The sequence below is a fragment of the Macrobrachium rosenbergii genome, chromosome 20 (assembly GCF_040412425.1).
Source record: "Macrobrachium rosenbergii isolate ZJJX-2024 chromosome 20, ASM4041242v1, whole genome shotgun sequence".
In the NCBI taxonomy this organism is placed as follows: Eukaryota; Metazoa; Arthropoda; class Malacostraca; order Decapoda; family Palaemonidae; genus Macrobrachium; species Macrobrachium rosenbergii.
Window position 1 is genome coordinate 15765989 of NC_089760.1, and position 18589 is coordinate 15784577.

The 18589-nt window shown below is 34.4% G+C and overlaps 1 protein-coding gene across 3 annotated transcripts in view; it reads right to left on the reverse strand.

The window, feature by feature from the left end:
* Positions 1 to 18589, reverse strand: part of LOC136849080 (uncharacterized) — a 1041516-nt gene that overhangs the window by 114333 nt on the left and 908594 nt on the right. For all 3 annotated transcript variants that reach the window (XM_067122009.1, XM_067122007.1, XM_067122010.1), the window contains one exon: positions 15687 to 15874. In XM_067122009.1, the coding sequence (XP_066978110.1) occupies positions 15687 to 15874 (188 nt within the window). The remainder of the gene's footprint in view (positions 1 to 15686; positions 15875 to 18589) is intronic.

Sequence of the window (18589 nt, forward strand, 5' to 3'; positions counted from 1 at the left end):
TATATATATATATATATATACATATATATATATATATATATATATATATATATATATATATATATATATATATATATATATATATATATATATATATATATATATATATATATATATATATATATATATATATATATATATATATATATATATATATATATATATATATATATATATATATATATATATATATATATATATATATATATATATATATATATATATATATATATATATATATATATATATATATATATATATATATATATATATACACACACACACACATACACATACAAGGCCCTGTACAATGATGATGGTGAAATAAATCATAATCCTTTTAGCAGCCATGGCACTATGGCCCATTACAAAGTACTATCTAATACAAGTTGAATGTGACTGATACAGTTATGATTTTTAAAGAAGGAAATTATCATGATCAGCAATTCACTCCAATTCACTTAAAAAATGAGAAATCCAATTCTCTTAAAAAGGGAGAAAATCTAATTTATACTGATTTACTATCATACATGGTTTGAATGATTTATTCATTATACCATATCTCTTACCTTTTTCTATTAAACCTAGTAACTACAAAAATACTCTTTACTGCACAGCTATGACACTAATCCTACAGGTGCCCATAAAAGCTAAAGAGAAAGGAGCAATTTAAATCGGTGGCTCAACTTTAGGTGCCTTTTTTCTATGAACCGTTAGGAAAAAATATTTAGAAAAGGAAGCAAGCTCACAGGTTTAAAAGAGGGACAGGAGACGTGATGCAGACTCGAAAAGCGTCACACAATCTGTGACTTTCAAATACTTACAACAAGCTCCGGGGAGCACCTCCTACTAGTATCAGAGTTCTGAAGGCGACTATACTCCTCCGACACCTACAGATTCAAGGATGGCATCAAAAGAAAACCAGAACTGAGCTACTACTGCTCAAGGTCTCTACTGAAAATCTCTTTAATGGGCTTACATAGTCAACTCCACCTTCAATTTCTGCATTAGTATCCTACTTACTAGTGTTAGCAGACAGCATACTTTCCATACAACTACCCCTTACTAGAATTATGATAGTTAGGCAGTATATCTAAAACACCAAGAAATGTTAGCAAACAAAAATACACAATAAAAAATGACATTATCAACAATCTGCACCAGAAGACAATGGGAGTTTTCAGTACAGGAAATTAAAAGAAAAGCTCACTGTTACAATGCTAACAAGTGTATGATATACAAACAAATAACATGACAAAAATTATTTTAAGAATACTGCTTCCACATTTGTTTGATGAACATACAGTATAAGTATGACTTATAATGGTTTATATACTTTCATTTGCATACTGATTTTTCACAGACTTGCAATATATTGCATTAATATATTTAATGTCATTATATATCTAATGTATATCTATTTTGATAATTTTTTCTAAACTCTAGTAATACAGTGAATGTCTCATGTAATCATTAGTTATACTGTAGTAAATGAACCAGAAAATCTTTTGGACAATAAAAAGAAATAACAGGTAATTTAATATTTCCATATAATTCAAAAGATATTGTTCTCCAAAACATTTTGGAAAGACTTTTTAATATAGAGGGAGAAAACAAGTTTTGTTGTAGGAAAAACCTATTTTTGGTGGCCAATGTGCATCCTCAAAGGACTTACCTCTATGGTCCCACTGGGGCTCCATATGACAGACCAACTAATATCAAGAATACCCTTATAGCTGGTCTTAGGCTGGAAAAGTTTAACTGTTGGTGCAGTGACGTAAAACAAATGGACTTAATGCAGGAGGGCTCTTTACCCTGCAGACATCAGCTACAAAAATGACTGTGATTCACCTGCTCTTTTGCATTTGTGGCAATCGAGGCACAGGTAGGGTAATCCATTAATCTTCAGGTCTGTGAAAGAAGCATCCACAAAAGATTCCAGTGCTTTTTTTTTCTTCATGGAAAGCAGTTGGATTTGAGAAGTCACAGCAGCCATCAAAAATATGGGTTTCCTCCATCAAAACCTATTTTTTGGCAGTGCAGCCATGCTCACTCTCAAAGGAGCACATAAAAGAAACCAACTGCTGACGAAATGGCCTAGCTCCTGAGGAAAAAATCCCAACTGCCTTGATGAGAACAGTCCATAATAAGTCATATGATGGATCACTTCCCCTCTTGAATTTGAGATAACTGTGAGGAATTAACAGCAAATAAAGAATTTGTAGGTGTATTAACTTATGACAATGAGGTGACATATCCATCAATGTTGTGATGGAATGCAGGATAACTACTCCACCTCAGCAATTCTCAGAATTACTATGACACCCAAGCCATGTAAGGTATCACTTTTCCTCTTTTATTCAGGATACTGTGAGGATATAATAGTGACCATGAGGATAAATAAAACTGTAGGTATGTTAAACTTATGACAAAGTTACTTATCTAACCATGTCAAGATGGAAGGCCGGATAACTGTTCCATCACAGCAATATCTCAGAAGTACCACAGTATCAGAGGGTATCATCACAGTCTTCTTGGGGACCTCTGGGGCCTGGACTTACCACATCACCTATTGACACACATTGCATTCAAACCTCTTTAATCTCATGGCAGTAATGTTCAGAAACACTATCTCTGATGGCCACCTATAAAGACACAGACCTCAAAAAGAGACATTGCTGTACCAAGATAACAAGATGCACACCTTCTGGACATCATGCAACTTAGGGAAGGACTGAGGTCTGCCTTTTTAATTGAGGGCACTAAGATGATTCTCAGGCCATTCAGTGACAGCAGCTTTCTATTGGTAGGGTGTAAGAAAACAGGACCATCTGGAATGTTAGCTGTGACATCTAAGGAAACCTGGAGTGACTGGACCAGACATAATGTTTTATCTGCAATACTGAGTTCCCACAGAAGATTAAGGGATTTCCTCTTCCACATTCCTCATTCTTACACAGGAGTGACAAGTGGTGGCAAGGAACTTGTCCTTAATCAGGTGAATCAGAAAACTCAGAATGGTTTTGGTCATAATTTCAACCGGGCTCTGCATGTGGAAGTAGTCCAATCACTCTTACTAAACAGACTGCTATTGTAGAATAGATGAAGTCTGTAGTTTCTCCACCAAGTACCTAGCAGTGTTAGATGGAAAATATTCACAGTGGATCAAATTACAAAGGTTAGCAGTTTATTTAAAACCTTCATAATCTGGGACAAAGGAAGAAAGAGGTAGAGAGCCTTCCATTTATTCCAGTATTGTAGAAATGGATCTCTTGGTACTGCCAAACATTCTCCTGTGAGGCAAAGGCCCACTTCCAGATGTGGAAGCAGGCTGGCAATCACTTGGAATGTAAGTTGGTCCTACATCCACTTGGTTGAAACTGCTGTCTGCCTTGACAGGGAGTTTGTTCTGACGTTGATTAAGATTGCAAGGTGGATTATGACAAGTGCCACTTCCTTGCTTACCACATTTGAAGTATAAATCCTATAACCATCTTACACCTACCTAACAATCCTCCAAGTGGCTTTCACAATCTGTCAAGGAGGCATCCTTTCACATAATTTACCATTTTACAGGTGAAGGAGCAGAAGGCCAAGGGTATTTGGAGGGAGAGCTAATTCTCAAGGATGGTTGCCACCAAAGCACTTTCTATATCCTGATGAAATGGGGGGCCAAGCACCATTCTGTATGGGGGAAGGTGGTGCTGTCCTGTAATTTTACATTCCACATTGATCATCATCTTTTGTTTATTGATAAAGCATTTGCCATCCAGCAAGAAGAGGCACACCAAGGCTTCATGCTAGGGGAATTTAGAGTCCAAGCTGGTCAGAGTGCTAGGGCCAATCATACTATCAACCACAGGAGAAGGAGGGGCATCATTCTGGGAGACAAGGGTCAACCCTAATGAGGACCTAGGAAACAGGCTCTTTATCTTAGCTTTGGGCTTATTGGTAGCCTGCTCCAAGGATCTTACTTTCTCAGCAAGAGTACCCACCTTCATGCAGATGTCCTTTGAGGACAATCTAGCCTCTCCTAATGGATGAAAACATCTTGGTAATTGTCCAAGTCAGTATCCAAGGCTGCCCTGAATTCTTGACAGGAATCTTCAATAACTTCCTAAATATTGTGGCACTCAGTATCATGGGATTCCTTGATACTGCCCAAGATCTCCCATAAGATCTCCTTTGTAAACTCTGCCCAGGGATCTCTTTATGAAAAGTGTCTGGCTGGGTGGGCTGGACCAGGGTAGTCATATAACCACTACCCAGCAGAAGGGGAGTCTTGGGTGAAGGATTAGGAACCATAAGAGAAACAGGAGGATTTCCAGTTGGGATCCTCCTCAATTTGTATGGAAAAACTCAGATCTACCTCTGGAAGCTCTTCCTCATACAAGAAAAAGGCCAGTACCCTGGGCTTCCTAGGCTAACCAAGGAGAGCTCAGTGGTGTGGTCCACACATTGCCCATCACTCAGGCCATTTGTCCCAATTAATGTTTCTTCCTCTCCATCAGAGAAGTCAAAGAGGAAGGCCTTGGATTCTGATGACTTGCCATGTTTGCCTGAATGGGGGTCATACTCAGGGCAGGAAAGAACACCTGCTGTATGTGTTCTATTCCACCAACACTCCTACCAAACCATGAACCCAAAGGGGTAGTTTAAATTGAGCCCCACAATTGTTTGGTTTGGCTGCCAGGAGCAAACTGCACACACACTGCGAATGTCCAGCAACCACCCTAATGAATCACTGTTTACAAAGGTTATGTTTGTGGCCATCCCCACAGGCAAAAAGTCAACTATACAGTTCACAACAGAACAAGGGAGTGACTTTCTAATCTAGCTTAATGGCAGCCCTGTAAAGGAAAAAACAAAAACACGAAAAATAGTAGGATGCAATCTATCTTCACTTTAATAAGGTCAGGTCCATCCTGAATGGAGGGGAGAAAACCAGTTCTTTCTCTCTTTGAGTTATGTATTATTTAATTTTAGAGTATTATTGTTATTATGATTATTATTTTTATTCTTATTAATCTTAATAACATTTGAAAATTAGTAAAATTGTTTTATCATAAAAATGTAGTCATGAAAATACCATCAAAATACACCAATTAGTGAATATTTTCCGATGAAAAAGCCCATGAATTGCCAAATTTTTCATGAATAATTTATAGATACGTTCCACAGAAAATCCCACAAATTGGTGAGTCCGCGAATTGTGAGAACGCTAATTTACTGTATGTGTGTGTACTGTGTGTGTGTGTGTGTGTGTGTGTATATATATATATATATATATATATATATATATATATATATATATATATATATATATATATATATATATATATATATATATATATATATATATATATATATATATATATATATATATATAATTACAATAAAGTATTATTCATGTAATCCAATAGTTTACTCCAGTTAAAGGAATGTACAGCAAAAAATGTTATGCTGAAAAAGTAAATTTACATGCAACCTGGGCCAATATACTTTTGGCACCAGCAAAGGGTACAGTAAGATTAATTTTAACAAGGGGCTTATGATTCATGAAGATAATAAGAAACATTAATATACATAAGATATGCACTCACGGGAACACCCAGAGGGTAAAACAAAAACATATTTAAACAAGAAAAAAGGGGGAATATAATTAATATATATGATTCCATGAGCAAACTTAATATTTCCTCAGCTGACAGTTACATTATCTTGAGAATAAAGTCCTGCACAATAAAAAAAAATCTTGGAAAGGAGAACAGTGAGGCAGGCACCATGTAGACCCAGAGGAGCAAGTGAATTATGACAATCAAGGTAGCTGCTGTGGGTAGGATAAAAAGCCTTCATGCCCAAGTTCATTTATATTCTATCACTGTACCAACAATGGCACTGTTCCAGCCTAAGGCCAACTATGTGAAAACTCCTGGTATTCGTCAATCTGTTTAGTGGAGCCCTGGTGGGACTGTAAGGGTAACTCCATTACGAACGAGCAGCTGCTATACTTTCAAAGATAAATTTCAAAATTAAATAGTGGTCCAAAAGTGGATGCTTATCTAAAAGGTTTAGGAACTACTCCTAAAGCTTGGAGGCCATCTTGGCTAAGCCCACAAATTATAATTACAAATACAGTAACTACGTTGTCTGAATGCTTAAAATCCATTATCTCATCATGTGAAGTTTCTTAAAAAAGTACATTGTAGGAACAGATAAATTTCAAGAGGTTAAATGTACTAGTTATTATGGGCTTCTAACTTCATTTTGACTTTGTTGGGCACAAGGTAGGTACAATTTCTTGCAGCAGTTCACTACCCTTTGCTTGTCATTTATAAAACTAAAGTTAAGTACTGTACTGAAACAATATACTTGCAATTATACATGAAACTTCTTTTTGAGATGAGGGGCTCCTACCCCACATTAAAAAAAGTGTTTGCAAAACCTTTTGCACCAGAAATAAAATCCTGGAATATCAGTCAACTTTCAAATAACTTTTACTTTGATTAGCAAGTCTTTCCAATAGGCTCCATGGAAGGTCCCACATAATTTTCATTATTATTATGTCCACTCCTATTGTAAAACAAGAATGAAATGCACAATGCTTCAGTCTTGGCAAAATTAATCTTTACTATAAAAATACGTCAGACAATTAGAAATCGATATTGGTAGAAAATTAAATACCTGCATCTAAATTTATATTGCTTGCTTAACCTTTCTATGGTAATTTTTATGAAACCCTGTTTAATCTAGGCCTAATATCTCTAATCTGTTTTACAACATGGCAACCTACTTGTTTGGAATGAGCCAAAAGGATTGTGCATACTAGAAAGCCCACATGTGAAAAAATACTGTAAATAATAATAATTAAGAAAGAAATTTTAATGTATATGATCAATAACTAAAAATAGTATGTGCATATATATATATATATATATATATATATATATATATATATATATATATATATATATATATATATATATATATATATATATATATATATATATATATATATATATATATATATATATATATATATATATGTAGGGTATAACACGAGTTTATGCAAATATTTTGGGAAATGAAAGAAAAAGTCATTCTGAGCAGAAAATGTTCTATAAACATATAATATTAAGGCTTCGTTTGTCGGCGAGGTGAATTTTAAAATAACCATTATCAGTTCACTTGTTACTCTGAACAGTCTCGCTTTTCTGCCAAGATAAGTGAGTGTGTTCAGGTTACAAGTGTCAAATTCTGGATTCATTTTGAGAGCAAGAAACTGGAGACAATGCCTTACCATTCCAGTGATGTGGAATATGCAGATTAAGATGTTTATTTATGTGTTTTGCAATAGTTCCATTTCTAGATTATATGGTTGTGAACTCCACTGTTATACAAAAAAGGAAATCGGCGATTAGGCCAATGCGAATAAAATATCTTCAAATCAATTGTATTCTTTACATATTGAACAAAGAGGAAAAAATGCATTCAGTGGACTCTGATAAAGAAAAGAAAAGAAAAGCAAGCCTTATGGAATCTCTCCTTCATCAAAGGTAGGCCTACTCATTAAACACCGATTGAAGATTTAAAACGTATTATCAAAAATCTCTCCTTCTCCATCAAAAGTATTCATCACACACCAATCAAAGGAAAAAAATGCACCTAAGAAAACGCCTTCGTCTCGGTCAGATTAAAAAGAATGGGAACATATGGAAAATTAACTTTCTTCATTCTTTCCTATCAAACTTAGCCTATTCATACAGTAATCGAAAGAAGTAAAAAGCTGACATTGTTCAAAGTGCAGTATCCTCCCCACCTACATTCCCTTGTTATCTTGATTACTGTCACTATCCCTCATTCAGCATAGGCGTAGGCCTAGTCCTGACTCTGATTCATCAATTCTGTGACGAGGAGGGGCAGGACAGTTTGTCCTAGAATTCAACGATCACAAATAAATGTTGCCAGGCAACATTTACACAACTTTCTTGATACTTAAAGCTAATCATTTAAAATTAACTACATGAAGTCTCTTCACAGGTGATTACTACAGTTGTTGACGGGACTGTAATGCTACATTTTCCAATAACCTGCAAGAAAAAATCATGATTAAAAGGCTAGAAATCCAGTTGTCTAATGCCCTTCATCAACCCTTCCCCCCATATCCCTGGCTACTCACTCCGACATCCCATCATAGGGTAGGATCACACAGGGCGTTTTTAACTGCGGCGGCCACCGCTCATTTAACGCTGTAATCGTTCACACGAAGCATTTTTGACTGCAGTGGCCACCGTGCGTAATGCTTCTTATATATATATATATATATATATATATATATATATATATATATATATATATATATATATATATATATATATATATATATTCATCTACTTTTTTGTGACTTCCAGTGTCAGAATGATCCCTCTCCATAGTTAACAGTTGGCAGTGACAGCCATGCAATAGTGTGTGTGTGACTGTAATCACGGAGACCAGGCATGGTGGCCAGGGTTGCTATGGGAATGGACAATCTCTTTTCTCGTTGGCTGATACACAGCCAATGATGGCACCTGCTGTCTTCAAAAAGCACGGTTCACCGCTGTGTGTGAACGATGTCATTGACTAGTATGTATCTTGACAAATCCGGCAATCGCGTGTTGGCGAGGGGAATCTCGCTAGCGCGGCGTATTGGAAACCGCCGTGATACGCCGCAGTTACGTGTGAACGATTCCATAAGCTAACATTGAACAATCAACCGCGCGTATCTCACCGTGCGATTAAAAATGCCCTGTATGAACATAGCCATAGAGCGTCAATAACACGGAGTGGTGATCTCCATGCCGAGTGTGTGACCTCGGGCAGCCATGTTGAAAGGTTTCGGTCCAGCTCAAAGTACTATACTTTATTACCACATTGAAAGGTTTCGGTCCAGCTCAAAGTACTATACTTTATTACTATTATTATTTTTATCTTTTTTACTATTATTATTACCTTATTAATATTACTATAATTATTATTATTTTTACTACTGTAATTAATATTATTGTTGCTGTTATTTTATTATTATTATTATTACTATTACCATCATTATGATTATCATTATTCTTACTTGACTCACTTTCACAGAGAAAAGTTACCTTACAAAAACTGGTTGGCCTAAGCACTCTAACCAAAGTGGTCAAGGCCTAAGCATCTGCTCTTGGCTCTAAGTAATGTCCAGCATAAATGATTCCCGTAAATTACAGGACTTTCGTTGCATACAGTCACTAAACACTAACTAAACAGTAATGTGCAATCACTGAACACTAATACTCACTACACACTTACTCATTAAATACTCACACTTACTATACACTTACATTCACTAAATACACACTTACTATAAACTCACAGTCACTAAACACTTGCACACACACTTACTGTACTAACACTAAACACTCACTGAATACTCAAAACTCACTATACACTAAATGCTCATAAAACACTAATCACTCACTGTACCCTAAACACTCAATAAACATTCACTAAACACTCAATCCTAAACATTCATTAAACACTAAACCTTCACTAAGTACTTACTATACACTAAACATTCACGAAGTACTTACTATACACTCACTAAACATTCACTGAATACTTACATACTAAACATTCAGTAAACACTAACATTCACTAAACCCTAAACACTCACTAAACATTCACTAAAAACTAACATTTACAAAACATTCAATAAGCCCTAAATACTCACTGAATACTTAAACACTAAACATTCACTAACACTCACAAAACATTCACTAAACCTTAAACACTAACCATTCACTAAACACACTCATAAATATTCACTATATACTTACTAACATTCACTAAACCCTAAGCACTCACTAAACACTTACTCATTAAACATTCAGGATAAAAAAAATTCACAATGGTACAAAGCCACTGTTCAATTCGCGCGTTTACCAGACCTTCAAAGATGGCCACAAGGCTCTGCAGCGCCACCCTGGTGGAAGACCACCGAACTACGTAGTACTGGCATACAGATAGCATCTCCAGATATATACCCTCTATGCATCCCATACAAGCCAGCTTACTTGACCGTTTAATGGTAAAGTTTATTTCTAAAAATTCATCTCACCAACAAATGAAGCCTTAAAATGTATATGTTTATAGAACATTTTCTGCTCAGAATGACTTTTTCTTTCATTTCCCAAAATATTTGCATAAACTTGTATTACACCCACACATATATATAAACATACACACATATATATTATATATATGTATATATTATATATTTATATATATATTCTTGTTTGGAATGAGCCAAAAAGGCTTTTACATACTAGAAAGCCCATATGCGAAGAAAGAAAACTGTAAATAATAATAATTAAGAAAGAAATGTTAATACATGATCAATAAAATAGTAATATATATATATATAATAATAAATATATAATATATATATATATATATATATATATATATATATATATATATATATATATATATATATATATATATATATATATATATATATATATAGATACACACACATACAAGCATTAAGCTACAAATGTTGTTTAATATCCAATTCTCCCTACCTAGGGAATTATAACTGATGATAAGTAGTTCGTCGTCTCACGGGCTTAAACCGCCAACCACGAGAACTAACGACATTCAGTCAGGCGTGCCTTAAACCATCCGGCAGTTCCTCGTTGGACGAGTCGGTAGAGTTCTCAGATAGAACTCTGCTAGGCCCGAGTTCGTGTCTCCGCCCGGCCAATGAAGAATTAGAGGAATTTATTTCTGATAGAAATTCATTTCTTGGTATAATGTGGTTCGGATTCCACAATAAGCTGTAGGTCCCGTTGCTAGGTAACCAATTGGTTCTTAGCCACATAAAATAAGTCTGATCCTTCAGGCCAGCCCTAGGAGAGCTGTTAATCAGCTCAGTGGTCTTGTTAAACTAAGGTATAATACTTAACTTAAACCATCCGGCTATCTAATTGCACGTTCAAGCAGATAAGAGGTGTAGACGTGGCATGGGTGTTCAATGAGGGGACCAGTTTTTGAATAAACAATGATTCATTAATTGTTAAGAGCTTACGATTGGAGGCTCTGCCCAAAACCTTAAAGTCTTTGTATCGAATGGAATATTTGCATTTATCGGTATGATCCTTATGTTGGAAATATAAGTCTAATCCTTCGGGCCAGCCCTAGGAGAGCTGTTAATCAGCTCAGTGATCTGGTTAAACTAAGATGTATTTGACTTCGGGATTTGAAGTTTAGTGCTGGTTCTATAGCTGACAGCTCTATGACTGTCGATTCTGATCTTAAGTAGCCTGTGTCGATCCAATATAGGGGATTTCATTGTGAAAATCTTGCCAACTAGACGTTAAAGCAAAGGTTCGGTGAAGCATGGTTAATAAGGCAATCTTAAAATCAAGAGAACGAAAACTATAAAAATTTGTACCAACACCAGTGAATGTATTTTTTCTAACAACAGTAGAGAAGCCTTGGTAAGAGCGTGTTATTACAGCATCTAAAAAATGTAACTGATTGTTAGTCTCGTATTCAATCGTGAACTTGATATTGGGATGAAATGAATTGATGAAATTTAAAAACCTCTCGGTGTCAAACTGACTTCTGAAAAGTGCAAACTTGTCGTCTTCATACCGTTTATAAAATAGTGGATGGTAACTAAGGGGACAAGTATCAAGCATGTGCTCTTCCAGCAAGCACATGAAGATACAGTACCGGCGAAGATGGGTCCAAGTGGAGAGCCCATAGCCATACCATCAATTTGTGAGTATGAACTGCTTTACCTTTATCTGGATGGGTAATAATAATAATGTCCTTGTTTTTGCAAGACATTTTAGCATATTCATATCTTCCTTTTTAAAAATGGAGCCCAGTACGTAGACAATTTAGAATAAATTTTATGTGCTATGCCTTGAAATTTTGATCGAAAGTTAGGGGCGTCAAGGATGGTCAATCTAGAAAACAGGAAGTCCAGACTACCAAAGAGCTGTACAAATGAGGGTCTGTAACATGTTAAAGCAAAATCCAAATCAAGAGAGAGGATTTCGATAGGGAGTAACTTAACACTGTTTTACTGTCATGATTAAATTTCGGAACAAAAACACCCATTTTGTGTAGTTTTCTCTCATGAACCTCTTGGACATGGAAAACAAAGGAACTGATACATTTATTTATTTTATATATCTTTGTTCCATGTCATCCTACTCCTCAGCTTCCCAAATTACCTTTCTATTCCTTTTATTCACGATACAGCCTTTTATGAAAAAACTCCAAGCTTTAATATCCGGCCATCTCCCTGCCGAATAAATCAAAATTATACCTACAAACCCATTGAATATAGATAGCTTTTTCAGTTCAAAGACCGTTTGGATCCATTAATGACCTCGTGTGTTATAAGTTTACTCGTCCTCGATGTAATCGAGGAACCTATATTGGATCGACACATAGCCTACTTAAGGTCCGAATCGACAGTCACAGAGCTGTCAGCTATAGAACCAGCACTAAACTTTCAAATCCCGAATTTCCAACGTAGGGATCATACCGATAAATGCAAATATTCCATTCGATACAAAGACTTTAAGGTTTTAGGCAGGGCCCCAATCATAAGCTCTTAACAATTAATGAATCATTGTTTATTAAAAAACTGGTCCCCTCACTGAACACCCATGCCACGTCTACACCTCTTTCTCTCTCTCGTGAACTGTTGACGTTTTTTGGTTAGTCCTTCCTCTGCCTCCACACTCAACGGTTGGTCCTTATGCATATTTTTAGCTGTTTGTTTTATTGTAACTTTTATTGTGCACTTTAATATTTGTCACTTAAGTTTATTGTACTAATGAGGTATTACTTGTAGCTTGGAATGATGCCTGATGGTTGGCTTCGAAACGCTGCAACCGAATAAATATGACTTTCTTGACCCGTTGGTGTGCTTTCCTGCCTTCATTTTATATATATATACCCAAACACACACACATATATATTATACATATATATATATATATATATATATATATATATATATATATATATATATATATATATATATATATATATATATATATATATATATATATATATATATATATATATATATATATATATATATATAATATATACATATATATATATATATATATATAAAAATATATATATATATATAAATATATATACATTACACCCAAACACACACACACACAGTATATACAGTATATGAAAAAATAAAAAAAAAAAAAAAAAAAATATATATATATATATATATATATATATATAAAAATTATAATTCAATAAAAAATCTATGTATAATGAATAAAAATAATAAACAAGCAAACCAGTAAATAAATAAAGTTACAAAACAAATGAGCTAATTAGTATGCATAGAAGGCCCTCTAGCAAGGATACTGAAACCCCAAAAATGTGGAAAACAAGGTATAAATGCTATGGCACATCCAAAAGTCTGAGAACACTGGTTAACTGGCCTCCTTCAGGAATAAGGCAACTAATGTGCCTTCTATCATGGCCTAGCAGCCAAAAATAGTAACACAGAAACTCCAATCATAATAACTGAAAGAAGGTGATTTTGATTTTTATGCCAGTTACCTATGGCATGTGACAAGAAAAAAATATAGTAATCTTTAATGAGCAGAACTATGAACTGGTACACAATAAGATGTAAAATATGAAAATTGACCAAGAAACAATGTTATGTATATCAAAATGTTAATAAAACATCGGCAAGTGTTACAGGGAAAGTTTGGAAAAGCTACATAATCGAAGAAGAAAATAGTGGACTATCACTCCTGAAAGGCCAGACCAAGAATAATATCAGCTTAGCACTTTTCCTTGTCATTCAATTCATGAACAATTACAGTGGAAAACCATTTCTCTCAAGAATATTCATATATATCTCTGCCATTATGTTTGGTTTGTTATTAAGCAGAGCAGCATTCTTCATCCCACAACCTTATATGAAGTGCCTATAGAGAAGCCTGTGATAATACAAGACCAGTCTAACACAAAACAATACACCTCTGTGGCAAAATCAGGTCTGCAAAAGAACGGGGTGGCCTCGTCTTGAAAGTTCCAAGGAGGGACACTGATTATTCTTTTGACAATTGAAGAGAAGTTTTGTATGCATACCGTACAGTAATAACTTACTATACATACTGCATGGATATGATGCTACATGCAATAAACAGGAATTTTACAAAACATCAAAATTTTGTTTTATCACCTCATACTCATACCGAATAGAATTTACCAACATACAATATTTTACAAGTTAAACTATACAGTATTATAAAAGAATTTTACAAAATCTTTCAGAACAAATGAATGTACCAGCACCACTTTAAAAGCAGGCTAAATGGAAAAAAATTGAACCAGTGCAACTTCAAAAGTTTTGTAATGACTCAGTTTTTATTACCGATCCAATGGAAGTGTACCAAATACAGACATCTGTTAACTGGGAATGTACTACAGACTTGCAAGAGCTGAAAATAAGCCATATGAAATGGCCTGAAGTGTGTCATACAAAAATTACCTTAGGAAAATATTCAGCACTAAATTCATGGCATAACCTTACATAAAATGTTTCCACATTATCGTAAGTTGTAAGCATATTAATGTAACTTATGGACTCTATGCCAGGTAAATGATTAACAGTACCTTTTCAACTCTTTAAAAAAATAAAATTAACATCTCTTAGGAAACTTTTATGGTTTTCATCATAATTACATTAGCACTGTTAAGTGATCTCCATTTTCAAAATGACATTATAAAAAATAAATCAGTTCTATTGGTAAGAAAATCACGTTTTACCAGAAGTTAAAAAAGCAATATCCTGTTCATGAAATTCAAATTGAGCCTGAACATGAAGGAATCCATAAGCTCACACATTTACTGGAAACAAAAATGACTGAAGTGACACCCACTCGAGGCTAAATATCTATCTAGCCCTCTAGAATGTCAGTGAACTCAGAAATTTCCTTTCCTCAAATTATTTCAAGAATTAATGCTAACCACTCAGCTCTTGGGAACAATTAAATTCTGTGAAATGAATGTAGATTTCCTTACACAGAATTTTCATTTGAAAAATTTAACTAGAAGATTTTGGTATGGCACATGGAGTAATTTTGTGACATATCTAAGACCAATCATACGCAGGTTTTTAATACACTGTTAAAGATACGAAAAGCAGGAGTTTGCAGCACTGTCTCACCACACTGCTCAAGCACTGAAATTCTCTCTTCATTCTGGGCTGAGTACACTTTCTGTTTCAGTGTAAGCAATAAAAAAATTAACAAAACTCTTGTCTCTACCTAAAATCTGTTCAAAATTCTTATATCAATTCTCTGTATATGTCTCATCCACAAAAGTTCTTACAAGTGCTCAAAGCATTCTCTTTAACATATTTGAGTAGTAACAGTGTAAAACATGCACAGCTGAAGAGCTGTGCGAAGGGGCTCACATCAAGACCGATTCCCAAATTTAGTATGGTTCATATCTAATATTTATGGTAATGAGAGAGTACCATGAGAATAACGAAAGCACTCAAGTTAAGTGAAGGCCTTGAGTAGATTCAAGAGGTGAGGGAGCACAAGGAAATAAAGGAATCAACTGTATGCTAAATAAGCCAGCCTACTTACTACACTACATTTTGGTGTTTGGGTGTGAAGGTGAAGCAATTCGTCAAAGCTGCTGGCACGGTGACCTACAGGCGGAGTCACCAGGTGTCGCAGAATCTTTTTGCTGTCCACCCGAGGGCTGGCTGTCTGGGATCGACACTTGTGCTGTGTTCGCCTCGGACTGCCACTACTGCTGGCTGCTGACCCTCCTGTTTTATGGTACACCCACACACAAATATCATCATCATTAGTGGATATGACATGAGGAATGGAAAAAAATCATAGCCGTGGTTATCCTGTTAAGGGACTGTTGTTACGACCCTTGAAAGAATGGGCATTCCAAAATGAAGGCTATATCTGAGAAAAGTGGTGAAGTGAGGAGGGTATAGAAAAGGGAAAGGATGTGGCTGAATGTTCTGATAACACAACAGTTCCCACTACCTGTCTCAGAATACAATAAAAAAAGTGAAGGGAGAGAGAAAAAACGAAAAAAAAAAATCGTAAATATCTACTGTACTGACAGTTGCGCATTTGATTATATATTTCTTATGGTTAACAACAAACCTGATATGGGCTACTTAATGGGTGGCTTCCACATGTATGCACCTGTTAAAATCTTTATTGAAACTTCCTGTTTTTTACTTGACACATTTGATTTACTAAGTAATTATACTTATAATGCATATCACCAACATACATTCTTTAAACAATGAAAAGTGAATCCAGGCTTAACTAAATTATTTGAATATTTACTTTCTGCAAAACAGCTGGAAGAGTTTTTCCAAGCTTCCAAGTAAATACATACCTAAATATATATTTATATCCACATTTATGAATTAATATGCAGCCAGAAAGTCAGACAGGTTGGTAATAAACCCAATTTGTAATTTATTTATGTTGCAAGTAATGGTAAGATGAGAAAAACAAATGCAAAAAACTGCACGAAGAAAGATGTTTATTTTACAAAAAACAAATAACACTATTGACCAGAGAAATGTTACAAAATAATTTGGGGATGGTAAGCTAATTCAAGAGTAAAATGATCCTTTGCTCATGACAAACGGCATATGAGATCAGAGGAAGTGTTCAGGTAGCACTGCCAGTTTACACCCCTTTAATTTACTTTATTATAGCAATAGATGACATATTAATGCTGTCATTTGAATATTCAGTTTGTTTTAAAACCTTACACTGGTTCATTTTCAAAGTGGTGCAGATTCTTTTATTAAAAAATGTTTCAGAAATTCCAAGAACGACGAATCCAGAATTCGAATATTATGTATATGAATTCAATAACAAAGGTATTGCATTTTTTATGTAAATGACTTACATCTGGTGACTATCATCTTACGGCAACATTTTATGTAACAAATTTTTCTATGAAATGCTCATAACTCATTACCCACTTCTCGATTCTTCTTGTGCAGTGTACAATAAGACAACCATATAAAGTCTAATTATCAATCACAGGGGTTTCTAATTACCTACTTGAATTACCGATCATCTGTCATGAGTTTACAGGACATCAAAACAATGAGTATATGAGACAGGAAGTGAGGGTCAGATGTCACACTGGTATGACAATGATTATGTGTTAACTTACAAATGAAGCTATGATGTGATGCAAAAACTTTACCAAGCTAGTAATTTTAAACAATGCTGTACTTGGACGACAAGATTACTCATTAATTCAGACAAACTATTAAGATAATTATTTTCTCATGTATAATAACTTATGGGAATACTGTATTACTGATTACATATTATTGCTAGATATTCCAAAATTTATTTATTGTTTTTGCTTGGTGTTGAATTCTAATGGTATTATATTGTAATATTTACACAATGAGAGACGCTAACAAATAAAATCATTTATCACCTTTCCAGGCCTCTGCATGAAAATGACAAGGCACTAAACAGTGTTACAGAAATAAAGGACACTTCAAGTAAAGCAAATCAACACTGAACAACATGGCTACTTACGACTTACAACTACAGGTTAAGATTTTACATCTACACTTGTTAATTTTTATGAGACTACAGTCTGGGACGTTTAACTTAGTGCAAACCACGACAATTTACAAATGCAGCATCTAATGAGGGAGTTTAATGTCTTGCAAGTTGTTAAATTCATTGTTTTATCAGAATGGGTTATGTAAGATTTATTCATACCACTGGAAATGACCTTGCAACCACTTATAAGTTTTAAGAAAGTTATTGGAAAACTAAAAATGCCAAAATTAATACCAATGATACTTTAATCACATCTATCCAGTGCTGCAAAAGAGAACACAAATACAAAAATGATGGGGCTAAATTAGCATTGACGATCAACTTAATTTTTTCAAGGCCACACAATGAAAAAGATAATAGTTTAAATGTCCCTTTGAGTTACGGAAAATAAAGTTTTCCTTCTGGATGTTATATTAAAATTGTAAAAAGATGAATTAATCTGAATTATATTTAAAATAATAGGAATGACAAGATGATTAATATGCTTAGTTCTGAAAGATATAGTATTACATAGAAGGGGAATAATGGCAAAATACAATACACGTTCATTATCTCCAAAATTATCGTTCCATAACCTTTGTACTTATAAATATAATGGAAAGGGAAGAAACACAAGAAACAAAACATCTAATATGCTATAATCCGTCTTACATCAAAAACTGAAAAGACTCAGGTCTGCCAGATACTGCTGGGTACAGACTGCAGTTTCAAATATTTATCCTAAATTCATGTGCTGTACCTATGTGTTATGAAAAAAAAAAAATAGTGACTGACTACAGTTTCAAATATTTATCCTAATTTCATGTGCTGTACCTATGTGTTATGAAAAAAAAAATAGTGACAGACTACAGTTTCAAATATTTATCCTAAATTCATGTGCTGTACCTATGTATTATGAAAAAAAATAGTGT